Source organism: Fukomys damarensis, unplaced genomic scaffold, assembly GCF_012274545.1.
Source record: "Fukomys damarensis isolate Sample0158 unplaced genomic scaffold, DMR_v1.0_HiC HiC_scaffold_23, whole genome shotgun sequence".
In the NCBI taxonomy this organism is placed as follows: Eukaryota; Metazoa; Chordata; class Mammalia; order Rodentia; family Bathyergidae; genus Fukomys; species Fukomys damarensis.
In genome coordinates this window covers 53,341,959-53,368,686 of record NW_022900935.1, presented here as the reverse complement: position 1 = coordinate 53,368,686, position 26,728 = coordinate 53,341,959, and the positions used below count along the sequence as shown (strand labels likewise).

General features: G+C 46.9%; 1 protein-coding gene across 4 annotated transcripts in view; it reads right to left on the bottom strand.

Moving 5' to 3' along the window:
* Arsg (arylsulfatase G) overlaps positions 1 to 26,728 on the bottom strand; it is a 117,953-nt gene that overhangs the window by 8,779 nt on the left and 82,446 nt on the right. For 3 of the 4 annotated variants that reach the window (XM_010616832.3, XM_010616829.3, XM_010616831.3), the window contains 3 exons: positions 15,355 to 15,463; positions 8,414 to 8,534; positions 3,352 to 3,442 (listed from right to left, as the gene is read on the bottom strand). In XM_010616832.3, the coding sequence (XP_010615134.1) occupies positions 3,352 to 3,442; positions 8,414 to 8,534; positions 15,355 to 15,463 (321 nt within the window). Of the gene's footprint in view, positions 1 to 2,937; positions 3,002 to 3,351; positions 3,443 to 8,413; positions 8,535 to 15,354; positions 15,464 to 26,728 lie in introns of those variants that run through there. The other variant, XM_010616830.2, reaches the window with a different exon arrangement.

The following is a 26,728-nucleotide window of genomic DNA, read 5'->3' as shown; positions in this document are numbered from 1 at the left end:
CAAAATAAAAAAAAAAAAAAAAAAAAAAAAACCTGAAGAAGGAAGAACACTTCCTGATTCATTCCATAAGGCCAACATTTACCCTAATACCCAAAGCAGACATAGATAGTATGAGAAAACAGCAAGCCAATATCCCTTAAGAACAATAATTTTTTTAAAAAATCCTCCACCACCAAATACTGGAAATCAAATTTGGCCATATTACAAGATCAGCTGGAATTTACTCCAGGAACACAAGGATGGCTCAGCAAATTAAAATCAATATAATATGCCACATTAACAGAATGAAGAGAAAAAAGAAAATATGATAATCTCAATTGGTATGGTAAAAGCATCTGACAGATTCAATACCCAGTCAGGCAGGGTGGCACATGCCTGTGATCCTAGTACTCTGGGAGGTTGAAGTTGAAGGATTGCAAGTTCAAGCCCAGCCTGGGCAATTTAGTGTCTCAAAATTAAAAATTAAAAAGGGTCGAGGATGTATCAGTGTGAAGGCCCTGGGTTCAGTCCCCAGTACCTTAGACAGATAGATAGATAGATAGATCGGACAGAAGAAAGAAAGAGAGAGGAAGGGAGGGAGGGAGGGAAGAAAGGAAGGGAAAGGAAAGGAGAAAAGGGCATTACTATGTTTTAAATATGAAAGAACTGAGATTCCAAAAGTTTAAATAAATCACCTGGGTCACTTACATCTCTAAGCACTAACAATGATTAACAATCTAAAAGGATATTGAGAAATTCCACTTACAACAGCATCACAGAGAATAAAATATGAATTAAGAGAAACACTTGTACAACGAAAACCATAAAACATTGAAAAAATTTAACATGACATAAAACACACCTCATCTCATGGATTAGAAGAGTAAATATTGTTAATCTTGTTAATGTTGATGCCACCAACATTGATCTATATCTATAGTATCAATGCAATCCTTAACCAAAATCCCAATGACATTTTTTCAGCATTACAGAGGCTACCCTAAAATCCACATGGAATCTGAAGGATGTGGAATACCCAAAACAATCTCAAAAGGAAAAACAGAGCTAGATGACTCATACTACCTGATTTCAAAACTTACTACAAAACTATAGTAATCAAAAAGTATGGCATCGGCATAAAGACAGACTTATAAACTCATGGAGTAGAACAGAGATTGGAAATAATCTCTTAAATATATAACAAAATAATTTTCACAAGCGTGCCAAGCCCGTTTGGTGGGATAAAAGATAAACTTTAAATGTGCTAGGAAACCTGGACATCAACAAGTCAAAGGATGAAGGTGGACTCTTACCTAACCCCACATGCAAAATTAACTCAAAATGGATTAAAGACTTGAAACAATAAAAGCTCTTAGAAGAAAACATAGGGCAAAATCTTTACAGCACTGGAGTTGGCAAATAGTTTCACAAATGAATTTCATCAAAAATGGAAAAAAAAAAATCTTATCCAAACCCGTTCAGAATACCAGGAAGGGAACTCTTACAACCTCATTTTATAAAATTTGCAAAACCCCAATACCAAACCTTGACGCAGGCATTACAAGAAAGGAAAATTACAAACAAATCTTGGCCAAGTTATGTATTAAAAAGCATAATAACAACATCATAACAAAGTGCGGTTTACCCAGGAATGCAAAGTTGGCTTAGTAACTCAAAATCAGTTCTTGCAATGCATGACATGAAAAGCTACATATACAGGTGTGGGCACTTGGTAAACTCATCAATTGTACATTTCAGATCTGTGCCTTCTGCTGAGTGTAAAATTCATCATAATTATTTTATTAAAAATAAAAAGGAAACAGAAAAGCAATGAGGTACCTTAATTCTAGCCCACACACCAAAACAGACTGGCTGTCTCTTCAGGCCTCTCCCAGCTCATGACCATAATAACCTCATAGCCCCATCGCCGAGGGACACCGTGTTCTCTGACCTAATGGAGTAGATGTCAGTTCACCTACCTTATCCAAAAGCAGTTTTAAATAATCAGAATGCAAACTGTAAAGGAGTGGGGTAGGAATGAGAACATATCCGTGTTTTGCCCTATTCATGATTTTCTTCTGCGTGTCGAGAGCTCAGCGCTCGCTCCCCACCCTACCTCTCTTGGGAGTCTGGTGGCGCCTCTGAAGGACAGGCCTCTGCTGGGTATTGTTAATTCCTGTCTGATTGTGATAGCTTTAAACAGCCCTATTACTTCACAGCAACATTTATGATTCCAACACTGTGATGCCAAGGGCTTTCTGGCAGCGTTATTACTTCTGAAATTAACTCAGCCTGGAGGTCCCATACCTCTTCGATAGTGTAATGTAAGGACTCTAATCTCAGTACTTTTCATCTGAAACCATAGCAAATATCGGACTGTTTTGTTTTAGGGTTTAGAGCAACACAGATTCTTATGACATTTTTAATATCCTTTGAATTATAAATTCAGAGAACTTGCCTTGCTTTTGATGCCACATTTTCTTTGGGGTCATTTATTGACACTCAGAGAAAATAATTTTTGTTTTTTTATTATGCAACTCTAGAAATCTCCAACATTAAACAACTAAATCAAATTGGAATCTTTATCAGGTCCTGGGTTTTGCATTTTTCCCCATTCATTCATTAAGAAAATGAGAGTTTCTACTAAGTGGAAATTGACTTAAGCACTTCAAAACAAGACATTAAAAAAAACTGAAGTGTCCTAAGTTTAAAGAGGTTAGAATTAGTGGAGGAAATAGAACACGTATATCATCACTGCCATCTACAGCAGAATGAGAGAGAGATCAGGATTCTCCAAATCCTGCCCAGCTGGGAAGGCTGGCCGGACTTTTGTAACCAAGATAGTATTTAGTTTGGGGCCTTAAAAGCTGAGAGGTATTTTAATACGGGTCAACAAAGAGGGGCCTTGCTTGTGGAGAAGCAGAGCTGGAAATTAACGGAACCCAGGAATGAGTTTCCATTCAGGCACCACCGAGCGGCCACTGAGAGGGTCTGAGAACCACCCTGATCGGGAGTGATGTTTCTGAAATACACATGTAAGACATTCACAGAGCAAACCAAGAAGCACAGAAACCTCTGGCACTTTACTAAATAGACCTCTGACCTCTATTTTCTGAAACTGTGTAGTCAAGTAAATTACTTTAAAGCATCTCTGGGCTTCCATTTCTCCTTTAGCCAAACTGGCACTGGGTGAAAGGAGCAGAACGGATCCCAAGAGCTCTGAGCTTGCTGGAAATTCAACAGGAGGAACTGTTTCGGTGGGTCTAGGGGCCCTGTGCGGGCCCTTCTGCCCAGCTGGAGGTAGCATTCCTCAGCAGCACTTAGAACGACTGAGAGGGGCAGTCCCCACGCCCTGCAGGGGACCCCACTCACCCGTGATGAAGAAGGCCTTGTACCGCTCCAGGCGAACGGCCTGTAGGGCTCCGTACTCCCCGGCGGCCCCGCTGTTGGGGTGGAACAGCACCTGAGGAAGGCAGGATCTGCCGTCAGGACACAGTGCCCTCCAGTTCTTCCTGTTCCCACCCTACACACTGCAGGCCCACCCGGAGCTCGCCTTAGCCAGCTCCTGGAAGCCTCACGAACTGTCACTGTTCTAGCTGTACAAGAGGAGTGGGCTACAGCTCTGGACCGGGAATGAAACATCGTGCTGGGTGGGTCAGATGCCTGCGCACGATACCGGCTCTGGAACTGGCAGGATCCAGTGCAAAATGAAAATCAGGCCAGCCATGGTGCGCAGCGCACGCCTGTAATTTCTAGCATTCTGGGGGCTGAGGCAGGAGCATTGTCATGAGTTTGAGGCCAGCCTGGGCGACATAGTGAGTTCAAAGAATGCCTGAACTATATAGTGAAACCCTGTCTCAAAAAAATCAGGCATACCTTGTTTACACATTTTACATTTCAAAACAGGCAGAGCAGAGATTTAAACCAAGCTCTGGGTCCTTTAAGAATCAGGGTATGTGGCTTCCATGAGTTTCACCTCCAGGAGGCTTGCCCGAGGCCCACCCCTCCAGTGCAGAAGGGGCTTGCCTACAAGTATCCTCAGGGATTCTGATGCAGCCCATCCTCAGATCTCTTTGGAAAATGGCTCCTTCAAAAGGCTGAGGCAGGAAGATTTCATGTTCCAGAACAGCATGGGAAACTTAAGTGATTTATTGAGACCTTGCCTCAAAATAAGAAAAAATTTTAAAAGGGCTGGCTGTTTGGCACAGTCCAAAGACCCTGGGTTCAATCTGCAGTATAGCAAAAACAGAGAGAGGCAGGGAGAAAGAAGGAAGTAAGGAAGGAGCCTCTTTCAGCCTCAAGTCAATTTTCCACATTTCCCTTGAACAAAGACAATATAAGAAAACATTCTCAATTTCTCCAGCCCCGAGTACAACCTAATCTCTGGACCTGTGAGTTTCTTTTTTGGTGCTGGGAATCGAACCAAGGGCACACTCTCTACCCTGAACCACACCCCTACCCACAACCTAACTTCTGATCAGGGAAGCCAGCGCCTCTGACTCAATCCTACTGTACTTGAACTAAGGAAATCTTCCCTCATCCAGTCGCAGATGAAAGAATCACCCTAAAGAATGGAAACATCTATTCAGAGTTCCCAAGGGAAGAGTCTGGTAGAAAATAAAAGGTCTGAGTCTTTGGTAGGTTGTCGGCTTGGGCTGGACCCATGAGACTGCCCTGGTATGAATCATGGCCAGATATATCGCTGGAAAGATGGTCGTGATTCAGAGTTTCCATGGGGCTTGAAAAAAATAAGGAACATCTGTTGGAGCAGTAAACAGCTGTGCCCCAAGCTTCACAGCCCTGAGAGGATGCCGCCCAGGGCAGGGCTCCTCCACACCTGCTATTCTGGTGCTCTTTCGTGTCAACCCTGCATGGTGACAGCAGGCTCCTTCCAAATGGGAAAGGAAGTCGGAACGGAAACCTCATTTCTTTCACCCCGCAGAAAGCCAGCCTCTCTCAGGGGGCCACTCTACGTCTTTCCAACGCACGAAGGGGGACGCTAGGACAACCTGCTGTCAGCTGAGCTGGGATGCGCTCATATCTCAAGGGTGGAGGTCAAGGCTGGCCCTTCAACCCTAGGGGGCATCTGCATCCCAGGGGCTGGGCTGCCTATTCCACCAGAAGCAACTTCCAAAATCCGTCAGGAAGCAAAATTGCGCGTTGGCTTGTTCTCACAAATGGGGATGGGCTCTGAGGAACTCGTGCATGCATTCTTTTCCTTTGAGCTGCCTGGCTGTGACTTGCTTGTCTACATGAACATAGCAAGAAAGCTGGCACGTTCACCGTGAATCACAGCTGAGCTTCTTCTTTTCCAGATGCTTGGTCTAAATTTCAAAGATGACTTTCTCTACTACAAATTTGGGACTTCTCGCTTGCCTTTTTTTTTTTTTAACCATTTTGTTTGCTTTGCTTTTTTGTTTGTTTCCTTGTTTGTTTTGTGCTACCAGGATTGAACTTAGGACCTTTGCACTGAGCTACATCCCTAGCTCCATTATTTCTTATTTTGAGACAAGGTCTTACTGAGTTGCTAAATTGCCCTGGCTGGGTTTGAACTTGGGATCCTATTGCCTCAGCTTTACAGAATGCTGGAATTATAGGGATGACCCACACCTGATTTGCTTTTTTGTTGCTGTTTTTTGTTCTTTTGAGATAGCACCCTAGCTGTGTCATCCAGCCTGGTCTTAAACTCTTAGGATCCAGCAATCCTCCTCCTGCCTCAGCCTCCTCAGGAGGTAGGAATATAGGCACACAGCACCACACCCCGGGAATTGCTTTGTTTTTAATCTATTACATTAGGTCCTGGAGGCCAAGCCTAGACAGCATCCCCAGGCCTAGACACCTGGCAAGCGTGCCGGCTCACAGTCTCCAAAAGGGGCGCATGGGGCCATGGGTCTCCGCAAACCACACCAGATGACATCTTTCACCACTAGGGGCCTCCCTAAGAGAAGTGATGTGTGTTGGGACAGTAACCTGGGCTGTTCCCTTAACATATGGCCTCTGGGGATGTGCCCACCTCAGCCTCAGGGTGGGCTGGGCTGGCGGGCTTGGGCCATTGGAAACTTTCTCTTTGTTACAAATTCAAGCCCAGCCTGGGCAACTTAACAAGATCATGTCAAAAACAAAACAAACAAAAAAACAGTGCTGGGGATGTAGCTCAGTGTGACGCCCCCTTGTTCCATCCCCAGCACCTGCCCCTGAAATCAGGAGAGGGAGGCTGAATATGTGGAATTGTGTAGCAAGGTGTCAGCTGCTGTGGGTTTTGAGGGTCACGGACATGCGTGTCGTGAGCTCACGTGAGGGAGAGCTAGTAGCCCACTGTCTGCGTCACACCTCCCAACCTGGTGGCTGAGGTACGTGGCTTTAGGTTGCTCATTCCTTTGATCCGTGGTTACTTAATGTGTAATACAGAAAAGAAACTAATTGCTGAGAAGCGTGTGCATAGTTATGTTTTGGGCTGACCAGCTAGGAAGTACTATGAGCTTTGAGAAACTGGAGTAGTTTTGTAAACCAGCCCATAGTGGATAATTTATAAGTGCAGGACACATCGGTAAGTGAATATAAACTGTGTTTGCTAAGAAACACATTATGTGCTAAATACATATGTGTACAGATGTGGATTTACATTTGTATCTGCTGCCTCCCTTAAAGCTACTCTAAATTCAAAACAATTTTATCTCCTTCATCCTACTATTTCACTTCAACAGGAAGACTCACCAGAGAAGACCAAACCCAAATTCGGCACTAGCAACTAACTACCCATGTTGTCCTCAAACTCCGAAGAGCTTTAGGTTGAGGGCCTTCACCAGCATCGGAGAGATCTGGTGCTCTGTGAGGCTGGGTGCAGCGCACAGGTGCCAGCACTCTTGTGCCGGTAGCTTTGAAGATACCATCAGCAGCCTCCTGCAGGCGGCAAGCTGCCTGCGTCTTTCCGGGCCATCAGGTGTGGTTAGGGAGCTCACTGCAGCTGCATCACCACACATCACCCGCCCCCACAACAGTGTCGAGACTTGCATTTGCTGCTCCCAGCTGGGCCTCATTCCTGTGTAGGAGCTGGGATGGGCCTCCGCACTCTGTGCAAAGCTGAGAACGGAGGAAGAGGGTGAGCGCTCCCCCTGGGAACGGAAGTGAGAGCGCCAAGGAGCTGGCATCCACAGGCAGAACGACCACGTCAAGAAGACCACAGTCCTTGAAGCACTTCCTGGTGACCCTGATTATTCTAGTAGTAGCCATGGCAATAAACATTCAGGAGCACCTCTCCACTGACGTCCTGGATAACCCTCCAGGGTCACACACTGCTAACTTCCAGGCTGAAGGCGGAAACCATTTTCATGCTTTGGTCCGTCCCGGAGAAGGGCCAGGCCTGGAGGGGTCTGCAGCTCTGGAAAGGCAGATATTCCAGGGAATGGCAAGATCTCTTCAGAGGACCTCTTCGGGACTACCCTGACAACCCTTGAAGACCACAGTAATATCCACAGATGCCCCAGAGGCCCACTGAAGGCCCAAATTCCATTGGCTGGGGGAGGCGGGGAGGGAAAGGCAATGCGAACAGCCACCAGCGAGGTGCACTTGAGTACATCTGACTCACTTCCACCTGACCCTCAAAGACATAAATAGACCCTTTGAAATGTGGGCCCCCAAGTGGGAGTCTTCTACAGGGGGCCGCAAGCTCTTCAGCCCCCTTCCCTCCTCCCACTTCCTCTTCCTTTTAGTGAGAGGAAAACACATGGAAATGACAGGGAAAGGCCATCAGGACCAACATTTCCTGGCTGCTGTTGCTATAGAGGGCTTCAAACACACCGAAGAGGGGAAGCTAAGGAGGTGACGCTGGGTAACAGAAGCCCAAAGCCATTGCCAGGGCTGTTTGATCAGGAACAGGCTGTGGGAAGGGCCCTGAGCTCTCCTGGAAATGTCAGGAGCATAACAACCACGCAGGCTGTGCTCTCCAGAAAGGCTTTCATTCATTCATCCGCTCCTTCATTTTCTCTCCCATGTTGCAGGAAGTGAATGCATACATGGGACAGGCGCTTAGGGGTGAACCCAAGAGCCGGGATCCTTGCCCTCTGGAAACTTTGGGTCTAGATGGGGAGCCTCACAATAAACAAGTCACAGCACTGATCAGACATCTCATCCAACAAAAACATCATGCGATGTTGTGTCCTCAAACAATATATGCAGAGAAAAAAATTATCAATTATGAGAATAAGCAACCATTTACACTTACCCTATGCCAACTTATTAAGTAGAAATCTGGATTAACAAACTGGATTTATTATGGGCGGGGTGGGGTGAGAGGTTCATCTCAAAGAACTTCTCCCTCAGGGTTTCTCACACGCGGTTTGAATCAGCACTTGCAGATGCAGCCAGGCACCCGATGAGGTATGACAGCCCATCCTTCTGCAGAGACCGGATGCAGGCACAGGCTTCCTTCACTTACCCTGTGTCCCATCTGCGACCTGCCCAAGAGCACATCGGAGGCATCCAGTCCATCAAAGTGCCGGCCCTGGGGCAAGCTGGCTCCAGCCAGGGCCACTACCGTGGGGAAGATGTCCAGCACACTGAAGAAAGAACAAGGCACAATTGGTCCCAGCTCTTCCGACCTCTCCCTGGCCCTGCTGTGGCCAAAACCCATCCAAACTGGCCCAGGGCAAATACTGCCAACCGCTCTACAGAGTCATCGTTACCTGCCTGGTTTTCCTTCAGGTTTTACCCCGATTTCTGCTATGAGAGGAAGACCGATGTGTAGTTCAGTTCCTAGGCTCTGCCACCAAGGGTTGCCTGGGGTCAAATCCCAGTTCTACCGCTATCTAACTTCTCAGTGCCTCGGTTTTCTACCCTATAAAATGGACATTTTAATAGCAGTGCCTACCCCACAGAGTGAGTGTGTGGCTAAAACACGCAGGAAGGGCACGCAGGAGATGACCTGGCACTGGATATTGTATTATAGTTAACCGATCTAAGTGCTAAGGGCTCTACCTGCCAACTAGGCCATGGCCACTTGCTTAGAGGGCACAGTGTGACAGGTGCCTGCAAGAGAAATTACTTCATTTTCATTGCCTAGTTCTCTGCCTTACAATATTTAGCCTTTAGTCACAATATGTGAAATTGTAGCCATGATACGTGAAACATTCCGCCCCCACTATTTTAATTCTTCTTGCCAATTACAAAATAGTGAATGTTTATGGTAGAAAAAATAAATAGAACATCCAGAAATATAAGAGAGCACAACATAGAAATAGTCCATCCTCCCAAGGCAACCACAGTTAACTTTTCGGTGAGTTTTGCGAATGTGATTTCTTAGAAGTCATGCGGTACAATTTACTCTATCACATGCCACATCTCCCTCTGGCCTGCTGGGCTCATGTTGGAAAAAACTCTCCAGCAAGAACAGAGCAGCTGCCTTTTCAACAGCTCTGTGTACCCGAGGGCCAGGTGAGGGTGAACGGGACCTGCAGGAGCCAGAGGGCTGAGCCAGCGTGAGGTCCTTCTCAAGTTTGACTTCCCTGAGACAGAAGCCTGGGACCCAGAGTCCAGACCCATACCCAGGCAGGCCTCAAGGGCCTCATGTCCCCAGGGTCCCCACCCCGAGGTCTGAGGAGGGGTTCACTGCTTCTCCTCCGGTTAGCCTACTTCTCCCCCTACCTGGGCTCTGCCCACAGGAGCAGAAAAGATCTCTGTGAACTACAGTACTCAGGGTCTCTGTTTTCCTGAAACTTTCGCAGTCCACAAAACCAGTGGGTCTATCTCTTGAGATCCACGCCCTGGGAGCCAGCGTCGCAGGCATGGAAGGCTGAGTCGGCACTCGCAGGGGACAAAACAGCCTGGAAACCTGTCCCAAGTCCAGGGTTCCTGCCACAAACTGGGAAGTGAAGAAGACTACAGTGCAGTCTGAAAAGCCCCAGGTGGGTTAGGGTTGTTTGTTCTCGTTTTTCTTTTAAATTGCACTAAAGGAGATCAGCATCACAGATGGGTCAAATCAGCAAACAAAAATGGTATCCATGTTAGATTTTAGTATGTATTGTGTGCTTTCTTTTTCCATCTTAAGAGAAATTGGCGTCACTGATGAGTCAAATCAGTAAGCAAGAAAAACAGAATCTGCAGTGTGTTTTGGAATGTAATGTAGCCTTTCTTTTTCCGTCTTATTTTCTCTCCCTCTATCATGAGGTTTAGCACCCTAAATTATATAGTACAGAATTCTAGTGTCTCAGATTTGGCAGACACCCTGAGGTACCTAGTCCATTCCTAGCACAAAGAAAACCTCTTGCCTACGAGAGAAACTTCAACGGGCTCTGCTGACTCACCCTGCTCTCGGCCGGCCAGTCCAACGCCCACCAGAAAGCTCAGGCTGTCAAAAAGTTCTTCCTCAAGGAAAGGGGAAGCCAAACCCTGAGGTCTGCCTCCATCCTAGGCTTGGGACCCCAGGCTACACTTGAACTGGGGGCGCTGGGACTGTGCGTCCACCCTGCGAAGCCTTCCGAAGGTAGCCCGGCTATTCCAAACCTCAAATTCCACCTAAGAAATTAGCCCTGAGTGTCTGAAACATTGGAGAAAGAGAATAAACAAAACAAAGCCAAGACAAAACTGTTTTCAAGTTGTTCATTTCTGGTGTTTGGGGTTTGTTGTTTGTTTGTGTGTTTGTTTGTTTGCTGCTGTTGTTCTTTTTGTAACACAGGATTAAACCCAAGGCCGTGCACATGCTGGGCAAGGGTTCTCCACTATGCCACAACCCCAGACCCTCGTCCTTGGCTTTGATAAAGCAATGCATAGACTTTCTTGAGACGTGGGTGCTTTTATGAGCTTCTTCCTCCATTAAAAAAATTAGAAATTATATTTTATAGCACCACTGACATAAATATGAATACACAAACCGTACTATTCCACTTAAAAGTTCAGTGTTTTCGCTTGAAATTTTAAAAGAAATTAACAACTACCCGGGCCCATGAGTCTCCCAGGCCCCACGGAGACGTGGGCCCGGCGTCTGACAAGAAGTCCCACCTCCCTGAGAGCTTTGGTTATAGAAGGGCATCCAAGAGCCTGGTCCGCAATGGCTCGAGAGGTGCCATGACCAGAGGGTGATCCTCAGTGCAGGCAGGCTGACATCTTTGCAAGTTCCACTTCCCCCGTGGTGACATTTTCTTTTTCTTTCTACAGCTTTGGCCAGCCTAGGCTCTGCAGTCTGTTCTTAGGATGTGGTATCTCTGGGATATATATATTTGATGTGATATCACTATGTTGCCAGGCTGGCCTCAAAATCCTGGGCTCAAGCGATTCTCCTGACTTAGCCGTCTGAGAACTTGATTCTACAGGCACACACCTCTGTGCCTCATTTATTTGTGTTCTTTTAAGAGAATTTTAAAAGTTTTATTAGTACATGTTGGCCGTATTCACCATGGGGAGTTGGCGCATGTACACGACACAGCTTCCTTCCTCTTCTTGCCCTTCTCCTACCCTCCTCCTTCTCCCTCCCCCATCTCTTGGTCCCTCTCCCATTTACAAAAGATCTTTCTCCTTGGTTCCTATTACATTTCTTTTATTCTGCTCTTTAAATTATTTATACTTCGGGTTTCTTATATAAGAGGAACCATGCAATATTTTTGTGTCTGATTTATTCCACCTAAGATTATTGTCTCAAGGTGCATCTATTTTTCTACACATAACTCAGATTTAGCCTTCTTACGGCAGACTATCATTCCACCGTATGCAAATAGCACCTCTTATCATTCGTCTTTGTGTGTGTTCTTATCCAAGCAGTGGCACAGGAACCTGGGAATAGAGGCTGCACAGTGGTAAGGAAGATGTAGAAGGGTTCTGCCTATTGGGCCCCAAGCTGTGCCAACAGGGCAGGGATTCCGGGCTCGCTACCAACGAAACAGCCCCAGACTCCACAGATGGATGAGAACTGGGGTGCTGCAGCGGGGACTCTTCGGGTACAGGAAGAAGATGGACAGGGAGGGTTTCCTGGAAGCAAGGACAGTTCATCGGATCTGACTTGAGGACTGAAAGTAGGAACTGAGAGGGCTTGCTAGGCAAAGGCGGGAAGTGCTTAGGCTAGGACAGAGGGACTTACTCTATCCATCCCTCGCCCGGGTGAAGGAGCTGAGAGAGGAATTTCCTCCAGTGGAGAAACAGGAACTGTCCCTAGGATGTGGGACTCTTTTTAGCACGATAGCTGTAGGCCTTGCCATCCTCTTTCATTATTCTCGAGAAACATGAAGGCCGCCCCTTCTTGGTCCTAGTCGAGCTGCAGAGACTCAAGGAGTTAGCCTGTGTCACACGTGGCTCCTCCCACCCAGCTTCCTCCAGCGCCTCCCCACCCTTAGGTCCCTCTTAGAAGTCAGGGTCCCAGAGCATCAGAGGAGGCCCCATAGCAGGCTGTGCATGTCCCTTACAGAGCAGAGAGCAGCTGGGATTCCAGGTGATGGAGAGTGGCTAGCCCCTGCCCAGGGGTGACACCCGAACCTCTGGACAATGATGCAAACATGTTCTCCCTGTAGTTCTGCTCTGGGACCAGCCGTAAGCCTCAAGACACGAAGGAACTGGCTGAGTCTTCTTTCTGCGTAAGTGGCTTTCTGAAATCTTAAGACAGCATGAGGGTCCCTAGGGGTTTATCTGCTCTTCTGGCTGAAGAAGAGTTTGAGCTGTTTTTGCAACAGAGATTATTTAATGTCCTTTGTTCCCTTCTGGTCACTTCATGCTAGTCCCCATTCTCTAGAAGATTGGCCCTCACTCTGGATGGGGATGAGAGTCTCCCAGCTTGAGGGCCAACCAGCCCCTCTCCTGTTCGTGTAAGACCAAGGGAAATTACCTTCAGCTGCCATTGTTGACGATATTTGTTCTTCTAGGAGACACCTAGCTCTGCCTGGGACATTCTGGTTTTCACAGTTGCTTGGAGAGGAGAGGCCAGGCATGGCACCAAACACCCCAGGATGCATACGATGGTCCCCACAATCAGGAATTACCCAGTCCAAAATGCCAACTTTGAAGGAAGGGCCGGGGATTTAGCTCAGTGGTTCTGCTGCCTGCCTCACAAGCACAAGGTCTGGAGTTTGATCCCCGGTACCAAAAAACAACAACAAATGTGCCAACTTTGAGAAACTCTACTGTAGAGAGTTGTAGGCTAAAACTATCACCCCTTTTTCACGTGTGCCCAAACCCCATACTGAATGTAACTTTGCACCTAAACAACAGCTTTTCTGTCTGATTTGCTTCTTTCCAACTCCCCAGCTCTTGGGGTAATGCTGGATACATAGCTGGGCATACAATTAACATTTGTTAAATAGTAGATTTTCTATATTCTGTAATTGTGTCCTCGGGCTTTGGGGACAGGTCAGGTGCAAGACCTATCTGTAATCTTAGTGTAACACGGGGCACACACTCAAATATTAACATTGTTTATCGCTGAAAGATAACCAGTGGCATTTGTGTGGACTCCCCCCAGATATCCTAAGAAGGGCTTTTTTACTTTTCTATATTCATCCATAAGTCTGTATGGTGCACAGGTTTAAGAGACTCTGGCCTTAACGCTCAGCAGTTTAGGGGAGTTCCCTTTGACCTGGGAGATTTTTACCCTTTGATAAATAAATAATAAAATAAATAAGTTTTTACCCTTTGATAAATAAAGTACCAGAATAGGTGATAAGCACCTGGTCTCTAAAGAACAACCAGTTCATTGAATAAGGGTCATAATCCCATTCTCCCCACGGCCAGCCAGAGCAAGTCAAGGGAAAAGGAAACAGCCACTCAGAGACCTGCTCAGGCCATTGGAAAGCTCAACTCACATTCACCTAGAGACTCCATAGAGGCAGAAGTGTCTGGCTACAATCTGAACTAATTTAACATCAAAAATGTCCTGAGAAGAGCTAATACCACGTTAGCTGTGTCCTGATTAACATTCCAGGACCCCTCAAGCAAATGCTATCATGCACCAAGAACCCACCTCCTTTGGCCACCAAACTAACTCCTCGGTTAGCTGCCACCTTCAAAGGCCCTCGATAATGTAATAAGATCATACACTTTTATCACTGTGCAGGAGCTGACTGCAGGCGCACAAGCCACTGCCCAATGAAAGGCGGCCGCTTGGTTTCTAGTAATGTAACTGGAGAGGAGGCTGCTGAGTTATTTGTGCACATGCAGCCCAGCCCGTGCACACTCGGCCCCTCTTGATAAGCACTCTGACTACACCCAAGTCCACCCTGTGAAAAGCAGCCTGTCTGGCTTTCGTCCAGGCCAGCCTGACATCAGAGATTCCAGGCCACGCCATTGTTGTCACACCTGCTACAACTGCTGACAGCACGCTGCCCCCTCCTGATAGCACGGGGCTGACCTGAAGTTCCCGAGCGCCCCGCAGGCTACCAGGGATGATGCCTACCCACCGCTACTCTGGCTATCAATGCTGTTTACCCTTTCCTTCTCCTGGGCTCCAGTCTCTCCCGCCCTGCCCACTGGGCAGGGAGATGCTAGACAGTGCCAAGGACATTGCTTTCTTCTACTGGGTTGTGTTCTTCATGCCAAAGTCCATTAGCCTAATGGAAAAGAAGCACTGGAACTAGGAAATCGGTCTGCAACCAGACCAAACCTCTGGACCCACGAACAAGCACTGGCTTCTATGGAGAGTCCCCCTTGTTGGGCAGAACCACAGAGAGGAAAGGCCTCTCTGAGCTAGTGAGAAGTCTCTATCATAAGTCCTAGTTCCACAGCTGCATGGCACTGCTTTCACACTGACACACCACAGCCAAGTTCCCTGCCAAGAGATTGGCCTCCTGTACTGGCCTTAATACAATGGTGTGACAGCAACGCTTCCAGGCTCCTTCTGAGAAAGGAAGTACCTAGGACCTTGCCTCTCATTGGTGCTGCATTGCAGAAGGCAGGAAGAATGTTCTCACCTTCCCTACTGGCTCACCGGATCACCTCCCTGCCTCCCTGTCTCCAAGGCAAGAGAGCCCACCTTTCATGGGGCCATATGACTGCCAGACATGTTGGCTTCTCATAGCCACACCTAGGACACCTACTCTAACCTCAAGGGTGTACAGGGAGGGCTCCAGTGATTTATTCCTCCCAGACCAAGGCCACTGCCTTCTCTTGCTGCTGCTTACTCTCTGGCACCCACAGCCAGGATCTAAGCATGAAGGATGCGAAACCACCTCGATCTCCCCCTTGCTCAGGCAGTGTCCCCAGAGGACAGCTGAGTTACACTGTACCTTGACTTTAATTAGTGTGTGGTGCTGCCCAAGGGCAAAACCATGCTGCTGCTTTCAGAGTTCTGGAAGGATGTGGCCAAGGCAGGTGGCAAACGGGTTTCCTGAGATCTCTGGCCACCCTAGGGTCCATCACGGTTCTGGCTCTACACCTCCACATCTCAAGGGAATCTGAGTCTCCTACCTTAACAAGGCAGGACTGGTGACATTGGCTGGGACTTGGCCGGGCCAGTAAGCCAGGGCTGGGACCCGGTGCCCTCCTTCCCACGTGGTCTGCTTGGCTGAGCTTCCACCTGTGAGAAGAAACAGGTGGTTTGTGGACAGTGACAATTTGAGACTTCTTTTCAGCTAAGAACTACTCTCTGGGAGAACAGTTCCTCTCTGACGATTCTAATAATCCCACATAGGAACGACTCTTTTATTTTACTGGCCTTAACGTGCCATTTTATCCCCTATGTGACAATTACATTATTGATTTACCGACTCGCTTCTTGTGTGTCCCTGCACTATGGGACCTCATCAGTCTTGTACACACAAGACATGGTAGGTGTGTGACAAACCTTTGATGAATAAATGAATTGTGTTCTTAATGCTTATAATGTGACAGACTATTTAGGATGAAAAATTACAATTACTTGAAAAGAGAGAAGGGGAGAGACTTCCCAAGCTATTTAATCTGCCCAGCGCCCAGCTGATCTGGCATGGATTTTGCTGTTTTATTTAGTTTTGTTTTGCTTTGCTTTGTTTTTTCTTGAACGGATGAGTTGTTCTGATGCGGAAGAGACAGTGTCAGTAATAGCCCCAACCTCTTGCCTCTTGGCGGGAGGTAAGAATAAACTACATGCAATCTATGAATTTCCACATTACTAACCAGAGAGGTTATTTTTATAACCACTAAGTCACAAGTGACCACCAGAATAATGATAACCAGCGGGCTGGAAGAGATGAGGTCATGTTTCATGGAAACATCCTGAATGCACGTTGGGTTGAATGAACCATGACCATCCCCACCACTCCCACACACGGCCCCGCCCTCATCCTGGTTGAGCCAGAGGCCAAGGATTCCACAAAGTTCGCGTGTAAAAAGCCTTTTTGGAAAGTGTTGTATGTGGCTCACACACGCTGTGATCACACGACTTCCCCATGTTTGGCTCATGTGAATAAGGAAAGCAATTAATGGGGGGATGCAGGGGGACCGAGAGGGAGGCTTCACCCCTCTGTACTCACACTGTTGCTGGGGGAACCTTCGATGTCCCTGACCCAGCACAGCACACCGGAAATGCTCAGCATTCTGGGGCTTCCTCATAACCAGCTCTGGAGTCCCCCAAGTACTGAAGTCGGAAACAAAACACAAAACAATCCCCATCCTATGGACTGTTTATGTCGAAGGGTCTGGGGCCGGAGAGGCCAACTGAAGTCTGCAGGCTGGTGGGAAGCTCTTTGATCCAGCACAACATTTCCCAAATACAGCCTTCCCATCCACAGCCAGGTCTCCCAGAATCTAACTATTCACACCCATGGAGCAGAGAATCCAGAACCCCAGCAAGCATAAAATGTGTTTCTGTGTGGCCTTGGAATGCATGGCTCGTCCTGCAGCTTAAGCCCAAACACCAAAAAGGAAGTGGCCACACGTGCACAGTGCTTCAGCTTGTCCTTGCCCCCTAGGGATATTTTTGTGGATTCCTGGAGTCTGAGTGGATGAAAGATGGAGCCTGTTTCCATCCCCATGGTGCACCGCATTCAAGTGGACCTGCTCAACCTTTGAGGCCAGGTGCTAACAAAAGGCCAAGGATTTGGCTCCAAGAAGGAAGCCATCAGTAGGGACTGTCCTTGTTTTTCATGACCTTTCATGTGGCCTTTTTGTAGGTGACTGACCTTCCTGATATGTTTTTCTGAGAAAGCGTTTCATTTGTTTGGCCTCTTTCAACAGCATGTTGGAAGTTAGTGGGTTCAGGAGGGACTCAGCCAGTTATAAAGCATGTACATGTGAGCAGCATACATGAGATTCAGGGACTGAGGGAGAGTGGCTGGAGGAAGCCCCCAGTGTGGGTCCACAAGGGACAACCTTCCTCCACACCGTCAAGGTGGCCAGCTAATCCAGGTGCACCCTGGGTGCTGGCTTCTAGGGAAGGCGACAGCTACCTGTTCCAGCCACACAAGGGATCGAAGGCCCACAGACCCGTACTCCAAAAGCATTTAGTGTAAAAGTCTAGGGCGTGGGCAAGCAAGTATAAAACACACACATTTATTACTCCTGACTTGTGCATTGTGCTACTCCAAACCCCAGTCTCTCACCAGCACTGCTAGGGGTGGACAAAAACTATCTGACTAATATCTCGGTTCATCCCCAGGGTTGCGAAAAACCACCGTCAGCTGAATGTGCTTGTATGAAATGGAGTTTATTGTGGGTTATCTGCACCAGCAAAAGATGAAGTCCAGAAGAGCTGTCCCTAGTCCCCAATACTCTTCCTGCTCCTGTTCATGGACATGCGTTCCGAGTTAATAACAGTAACAGTAACCATAGCATAACTAATTGAGCCCCTACCAAGTGCCAAGTTAAATGCTCCTCCCTGCAATACTTCACTGCATCCACATGATGACATTTTGAGCTAGGCACTATTGTCTCTATGTTTCAGATGAGGAAACCAAAGCTCAGAGTTAAGTAAGTTCCCAACATCACACAGGTGGCAAACTCTAGAGTCAGGAATTTGAATCCAGGACTAACTAAACTGCCAACACACCTTCTAAATCTCTAGTCGTTCTCATCCCTGAGCATATGTTAAAATCACTGGGGAGCTTTTTAAAAACTACCCCTCCCAATATCCCCTTCCCAGAGACGGGGATCTAACTGGCCTGGCTGGAGCTTAGACATCAACATCTTGCAAAGCTCTCCTCACGACTGATTTAACGGGGAGCGCACCCCTCCTAGGAGAGATCGGCAAACACACGATGCACTTCAAAACTGTGTGCTTTTTCGTCAGTGCTTTAGGCTGATCCCACCTTTATGACACCATGTCATAAAAGTGTGCTGATAAATTACACAAGAACAATAGATAAGTCCACAAACGAAACTTCTACGCACTCTTCAAAGTCGAAAGCTGCCTGTTGGGTTAGATAAGCCTAAATACTTTGATCCGCAGCACTGGTACATTAAAAGTGTTAGTTGCATTTGGCTGTCTGTTGAGAAATGCTTGTCTTCGGGCCATGAGCATGCATTTCAATATACTTGTGCTTGGTTATGACTCTAATTAAAGCAGAATCTCTTACTTAAAGCAATAAATATTTAGCCTCAGCAACTAAAATATAAACAGAGCCATGATTCACGAATTTGCTGACTGTTCTTCCCTGGCTACAGAAGCAGAATGGCTTCATGGTGCATCGTGACAAGGGCAGTCCGCACAGGACTCACCACTGCCCACGCCTTTCTCCAAAAGGCCCCGGCTGCCCTGACCCGACTGACTCAGAAAGGCACTGGGCACACTTCAGAAACACCCGGCGAGAGCTCACCGAAAATGTGGGTTCTCCAGAAAACCTAACTTGCTAAGTCTCCAGTGGTAACACTGATTCTAGGTGACTCTAACACCAGGGGTCTGAGAACCAGAGTTTGGGAACTGTGAACAGGGTCACAGGAGGGCACCTTCGGAGCCAGGCCAACCTGCTTCCCAACTCCAGGGCCACTCCTAACTCACCATGTGGCCTTGGGCAGAACTTACCTCAGTCCTCTGGGCCATGAAGAAGGGAAACAATTGTACTTATTTAGCTCATGGGGCTTCCGAAGCAGTTTCATGAGATCATGAATACAAAGTTCACAGCAAGGTATTTTTGCATGGAGCCCACCACAAATGTGGCCAAGAAATACGAACCACTCCCCACTCAAAAAAAAAAAACAAAAACCCTACAGTTAGCATACAGCACAGGTATCAGCCTTACATCTCACACACTGGATGCCGTCCTCTGGCTGCTTAGCAGGTATATGTTTCTTTTTAATTGATTTGTTTTTCAGTACTGAGGCTTGAATCCAGGGCCTTGTACATGCTAGGTAATTACTGTACCACTGAGCCGCACCCCAGCCTTTATTTATTTGTTTGTTTGCTTGATTTTTACTTTGAGACAGGGTCCCAAAATTAAAAAGTTGTCCAGGCTGGCCTCACACTTGTGATGGGTCCCCTGTGGGATTGCACCATCATGCCCAGCTGCTTTGTAACGAAGTGTGAATGTCATTAGACAGAGCCCTCTCTGCAGTTTGCGGGATCCCTTCTCTTGCCCACAAATGACAAAGTGAACCTGTGTTCCTTTAGAAGATCAGCCTGTCCCATGAAGGTATTTGAATTTGTGACTCCTATAGAAGTGACTGTTCTGCAGAGTACACATTCTATAACTCTCTCAAGAAGCAGACTTTGTAGCCAGGGACTTAGCTCAGTGGCACTCTGCCTGCCTCGAAAGCACAAGGTCCTGAGCTCGAACCCTGGTAACAACAACAACAAAAAAGAAGCAGACTTCATTTCTAAACATAAATATGTACCCTGGCCAAGGATACCAATACTTTACTGATTTTCTAGAAACACGGGTTCCTGGAGCCTCAGCTCAGACTCAGGACTATTGCTGGCCTGGAGTGGCCGTGATCTTGTAGACGGGGATATTTCACAAATCCTGGTGGCCAAAGCCCAGGAAGAGGCACACTCTTGATTTGTGCTGGGTCCTCATCAACAAGCCCTGCCCAGGCCAGGGCCAAGGGACAAGGTTCCTTGTCCCTGACTTTATCACCCACTCCTCAGCATCTTTGACCTTTCCTCACCCTACCCCCTACCTTAAACCGGACAGAAGGCCCAGGATGCAAGCAGCTTCCCAGAGGGAAAGGTTACGTAACAACCTGATAGCATCGAATTACAAACAGCCAAGGTCTCCCAGAAGTGAGGGTGCCAAATTCAACAGAATGTTTCCTCATCACCAAGGGGGAGGAAGGAACAGTTCTGCTCTTCAAATAAAACAAGATTTTCCAGACAGAGGAGCAGTCAGCTGGGGGGAAACCAAGGTGTAGGCTCTGTCCTGGGGTGGGAAGGAGGTCTGGAGTGGAGCAGGAGGGGCAGTGGCTGGCTGCCAGGCCTCGGGAGCCTGCTGGGGAAGATGGGGCAATGGGGGCTTGAAAGCAGGGTCTTTCTCTTGGGAAGAAGGTAGGGGTGCTCGGCTTTGCTTCCTCTACTGGCGCCCCCATTCCGGGCCAAGCCAAGGAGAACAATGTCACTCCAGGGGGCACGCACTGAACTGCACGGGGTGAGGAGATGACTCCAGGAGACGCTGCCTCATCTCATCAGCTGAGCTGGGTGCCCTGGCCAGGAAAGGAAAGACAGGAGGAGGGGGGACAGGGGAAGGCAGCGTGTGGCCTGATGTAGCAGGCTGGCTTCAGGGAGGAGGAAGCCGGGCTCCGAGCACTGTTTGTACCACTCCGTTGCGAAAACAGCGACTGACCTCTCTTTCATCTGCTCTTGAGACTGGCCTGGGTGAGGGGAAGCAGATGGCCCAGAGAGACCCCAGCCCCTTGATCTACACAGCCAAGCTCCAGCCCAGCTACACAAAGAGCTTTGCAGAGCCACTGCAGCATTCCAGGCACAGAGGAGGGAGCCAGCGGAATCACTGTTGGAGAAAAGCTGATCTGGAGAGTGAGGAAGAGGCTGGTCTGGAGTATGAGGAAGAGGAAGAGCTTACCCTGTCACAGTTACCTCTCAGGCAAGGTTCCCTCTTTTTTCTTTCTTTTTTTTGTTTTTTCTGAGACAGGGTCTCACTATGTAGTTGAGACTGACTGACCTGGAACTCACTATGTAGCCCAGGCTGGTCTTGAACTCACAGCAATCCTCCTGCCTCAGCCTCCCGAGTGCTGGGACTACAGGGGTGTGCCACCACGCCTGGCTAAGGTTCCCTTTCAGTCTCCCTTGTAAAAAAAACAAGAATGGTATCCAGCCCCAGTTCCGCTGTGAGTACAAGTGCTGTGCCCCACACAAAACTGGTCAGAAGACCTTGCCCAGAAAAAAGTGTGACCAAGAGATGATCAACATCCAGCTCAGAGCAATGTCCCAAGACTACCTTTACCGTTAGCCATATATTATTTAAGTTGCCTGGGCAGGAACATCTTTTTTAGAGCACTTTCTAATCCCCTTCTCTCTCTTCTCTTGCTGGGGTACACCTAGGTTGTTTCTTCTAGGGATGAAACAACTGAGCCTTATGGGCCTTAGTAGCAGAGGCCAAGCACAAGACTGGGTGCCTCCAGGGAATGTCCCCTTGATTCTTCCCACAGCCCATAGAGGTGGGTCTCCCCAAGGCAGAAGAGGGAATGGAGCTTCCCATGCTAAGAAGCAAGTCAAGATTCAAGCGCAGCTCCAACCTCCAAAGTTATTAGCTCTTTCCATCTTTCCATCCTGCCTCCCACAGTGGCTAATGACATTTTCCTTGACAACAATGAGGTTCAAAGCAACAGGAGAGGGTTTTCCAGATGACTGACACAGCCTTTGGATGTGAAAAGGTTATGTGTAACAGCAACCACATGGGCTGAGGAATGAGCCAGCCCTGGGCCCCTCCATCACTGCCGGGCCTGGGTCAGCCAACCACCCTCCTTGGCCTCCGTCTCCTCATTTGGTCAGGGAGGTGGCTGGAGTAAAGATGGCCGAGGTCTCCTTCAACCCTGGCGTGCTTTGAGTGTGAGGATATTCCTGGGAACTTTTGTGGCTGGCTTCTCCCATTGAAAGTCTCTGGCTCAATGGAAATGAATCTAGTACTCATCTCTCTCCCTATTCTCGGTCTCACTGATATGGGGGAAGCTTTTACAAGGGAATAATGTGATGAACAGGGGCTGGGAAACGGAGAGCAAGTGTTTGCCTCTTAGGGGTAATAAAAACGTCTTGGACCGAAACAGAGGTGGCAGTTGCATGACATTGTGCTTGTGCTAAACATCACTGAATTATATGATTTAAAGTGGATAATTTTATAGGATGTGAATTTCACCTCAATTTTAGAATGTAAATAATGTCCTCTCTTATAACTCTTCCATGAGTCCACATTTCTTTTTTTATTTTATTTTATTGGTATATTTAAGGTATACAATATAATGACACTCATCATTGGAAATTTGCACCTTTACATAATCCATCTTGGTTCTCATTTTTTCCCCATTCCCCTGCCCTCCCTTCAATCCCTCCACCCCTCCCTATCTACAAAGACTTTGTTTCCAGTTTTTTCTTCTCATATTAATTCCCCTCTTTCTTTTCCCCTTTCCCTTTGCACCTTTTCTTCCTATCACATTTCTTTAGAATTTACCAGAATCATTCACCTAAAAGAATTTCAAGTATTGGCCCTGTCTGTTTCTATTCGACCTGGTCACAAGCTCCAGAGGCACAGTCAGCTAGGCAGCTCCAGAGAGTAGATCCTTCCTCTTGGTCTTCCCACCTCTGCCCCGGATCCCCTCCATACAAAATCCCAGCTTTCTTCTACTCATTCTTCAAAAGTTAAAAGCATAAAAGCACCAAAGGAAAGTAACTAGCCATATACGGCTACTAAGCCCCTGAGATGTGGCTAGTATGGCCAAGAACTTGAACTTCAATTTAATTTGCATTAATTTTAATTTAAATAGGCATATGTGGTGGGTGGCATGTTGAAAGTTTCACTCTAGATAGGTATTGTCAAACTAGAAACTGTATCAACATCACCCAGAGGACTTGTTAAAACAGTTTGCTCCATGGAAGAATTTGTATTACTAACAAGTTCTTGGGTCATACTAACCATGCTGGTTTACGGATCATGCTTTGATAATCACGGATCTGTAGCTGAAAGTTCTAGACTCAGATGCCTCTAGACTCATATGGTACAGACCTGATGATATAGAGTGGTGATTCTCAAAATATATTCTGTAGACAAGCCATGTCCACATCACCTAAAACAATAATGGCAAAACTTTTAGAGCTTTTAATGATGATAAACAGCCCATTGTGGCACATGTGCCATAGATTCACCACCATTGATCTAGAAGTGTCACAGAAGTGCATAATTTCCAATGCTAACCCAGACATCTTGGGTCACAACTGCCCTTTGGCAAGATCTCCAGGGGGCTATTAATACATAAAAGTCTGAGAAATACTTTTTAGGTAATTGTTCACTTAGGTCAGGGGCTTCACTAATCTTTGGATCTCCAGCACTGAGCATATTTGCTGGTACATAGCAGGTGCTTACAGTAGGAAGATGTAAAGGTTAAATTTGTGTCAAACAGAATGCCTTGGGAGACACCCAGGTGACTGGTAGAGTGCCTTCTGGGTATGTCTGGTGGGAATCACAGAAGAGTAACCTTTGGTACTATATCTGGTCCCTTGCCTCCTTCTGTGGAGCTGCTCCCATGCTCTGTTTCCCAGCCACCATAAACTAAGCATTGTTCCATCACAGTGTTTCTGCCTTGGAGCCAGCTGACCATGGAGTGAATCCCCAGAACCATAAGTCAAATAAACCCTCCTCTTTTAAGTTATTAGGTATTGTATCCCAACAATGGGAAAGCTGACTAATACAGAAAATTGGTACCATAGAAGTGGGGTCTTTCCTGTGATTTTCTCTGAGCATGTAGTTTAGAGGCCTTTGGAAGGTTTGTAGTTAGCATTTACAAAAGGAGTTTGGAAAGGTATGGAGCTGCGAACCAGAGAAGCCTTAGAGTGCAGCTGCGAACCAGAGAAGCCTTAGAGTGCAGTGAACAGATCCTTATGGGTGATTATGGTCAGAGCTCAGAAGATCAGAATGCTGATAGAAATGTAGACAGCAAAGGCCAGGCTCACAAGGTTTTAAATGAGAACTCCACTGAAACAGGATTAGAGGCCATGTGTGTTATTCTGTGGTAGAAATTTGGATTAACTTTGCCCATGTCCTGAAATTCTGTGGGAGCCTGAGATTAAGTGCAGTGAACTAATTGAGTGGGTAGATAAAATTTCAAAATAGTTCAATATTCGGGTTATGGCATGGGTATTTCTGACTGCTTTTAGCCAGATTTATAGTAAGAATCAGGAGCAAAAAGCAGAAAAGAAAAATTTGTAAAATTTAAATGTTGGGCGCAAAGGAACCACATGTAAAATTCAGGTCAGTGATTGCTGAAGAGATTAGCCCCATTAAAAAGAAACCAAGTACTCTGCACAGGAACAAGAAGAAACATACCTTGAGGGCATCTGAGAAATCAGCAATTCACCTATCACAGGCTCCAGGGTGCAAAAGTATAAATCTTTCACTGAGAAGAGAGTCCTTGGGACTCCTGCTCAAAAAGTACCTCCTAGGGAATGGGCTCCCCAGGATTAATTTCACAATGCTCAGAAATCCACTCACTGAAGGACCACTGCAACCATGGTCGCAGAAGGCCTTGCTACTGCTCCTGCTGAAAGCAGACTTTGGCATTATGTATGTGATGCTAGTTTTACTGGCATGAAGAATGCAAAAGCTGTGGGATCTGGGAGGCTTCCACATACACTGCAAGGAGGGCCTGGGAGGCCAGGCAAGGAGCCTTAAGAGAGCAGTGCATGAAGCTATGGTAATGAAGTCATAAGTATGTAGAGAACCCACCTGTTTGGAAATTCCAGGAATGTGGAATGACTGCTGACAGAATCTACAGGCTGTCAATGGAGCCAGCCCAAGAGAGAGGTTAGATAAGCCACCTAACCCCCTCTGGAACTCACATCTCATTACCATGTGCCTCCAGACATGGAGCTACAACACTTAATATCTACCCTGCTGGGCTTTCATCTTGTTTTGGTCCAATTCTTTTCTACCTCCTATTCCTCCCTTTTAGAATGGGAATGGTTACCCTGTGCCACCGTACCTTGGGATTGTGTATCTTGGTTTTCCCTTTGTAGGATTCACAGGTAAGAGTTTGCCTTGAGTCTCAGAAGAGACATTAACTTGGATCTATTAAAATGGCAGAAATGATTTCAACTTTAGTGACAGGATTATTGTGCTATCACTTGTATGCAAGATAGTTGTATTGTGTTAGGTGGAATGACTGTTTATTTGGGGATTAGGTATGATTTAAAGAGATCCGTTTGAGTGTCAAGTTGAAAAGGGGTGGGATGTGACACTTAGGCATGATTGTGTCAGCTTGATTGGCTTGAGAGATACTGCAGGGATTGATGGAGCACATTCTGGGTGTGTCTGGGTGGGTCATGGAGGAGTGACCTTGGGGTCACTGGCCCTTCACTCTTTCCTCTCTAGTGCTGCTCTCCTCTTTTGCTTCTTGGCTGCCATAAGCTAAGCAGCCTTGCTTCACCACATCCTTCCACCATGATATTCCTGCCTTAGAGTCTTCAGGCCATATACTAAATTCCCCTGAAACCATGAGCCAAATTAAACCTCTCCTCCATTAATGGGAAATCTGATTAGTATAGAAGATCAGTAAACAACAGGGGCTCAACAAATGCTTATAAGAAGAAAGAAGGGAGTGAGAGATACAGGCTGCCAAGGTAGGACATGTATGTCTTACTACATGAAGTTTTTCCCTTTGAAGAATGGGCCCTAGTCCACATCCTAGAACCGAAGCCAAAACTGCCTCATAAGGAGGAAAGAGACAAAGAAGCTGGTCCTCTGACAAGAGATCAGCAAATAATCTTCCTAGGAAATCAAGAGTGTCCCATGAAGAAGCCACTTACAGATCTTTATCACCATATCCTTAGTCCTCACACCTCTAGACTATTAACCTGGAGGATTCTGACTCTAGAGTCTTCCAGGCTTTGTAATAGAGCACTGACGATGACAGTCTGGCCCAACAGTGTCCCAGGCAAAGAAAGAAGGAATTATAACCAGCTCACACAACAAACCACTCCCAGTTACACTGTATTCTTCCCAGCTGTGCCTCTATGAAAGCATCAGATGACTCTCCATCCACCTCCATCCTTCCCAGCATCCTCTCCCGACCCAGCTCTCTCTAGGCATCAGAACTAAATGCTGATCCTAAATGGGACATAGCATTCTTGAACTGGAAGGAACCACAGGCATCGATATAGAAAGAGAGAAACACCAGCACCCCAAGACATACAATGGTCCAGTGCACTACAGGTAAGAGAAAAGGTTTAGTTCTCCTGACCCCTGACTCAAATTTTCAGACACAAGACATGGCCAAGTCTGACAGTCGCTCACTTGTAAAGTTTCCAAGGGATCTGATCCAAGGGAGATCAGACTGAAGCTGAAAAGAAAAAAATGATCAGCTTTTCCTCATGGGGCACAAAAGCTTCTGCGTCTTGGTAATTATGAATAGCCGGCCAGACTAATAGTGAAATGCAGGGTCTCTTCCACCTGGGTACAGCTGGGGGCCATGCCTCAACAGCAGGCTGGGTGGCAGAGGAAACCTAGCCCCAGATTTAAAGTTTTAAATTTAAAGCAGTCATGCTTTGGTGAGGGCAATCATGTCAAGTTATTGTCTGAATCTGTTGGACAAAAGCATTCTCTAAATTAATCTTTATTTTCTTTATTTTTTTCAGTGCTGGGAATGAACCCAGGGTATCACACATGCTAGCCAAGCACTCTACCACTGAGCCACTCCAAGTCCTTATTTTAAC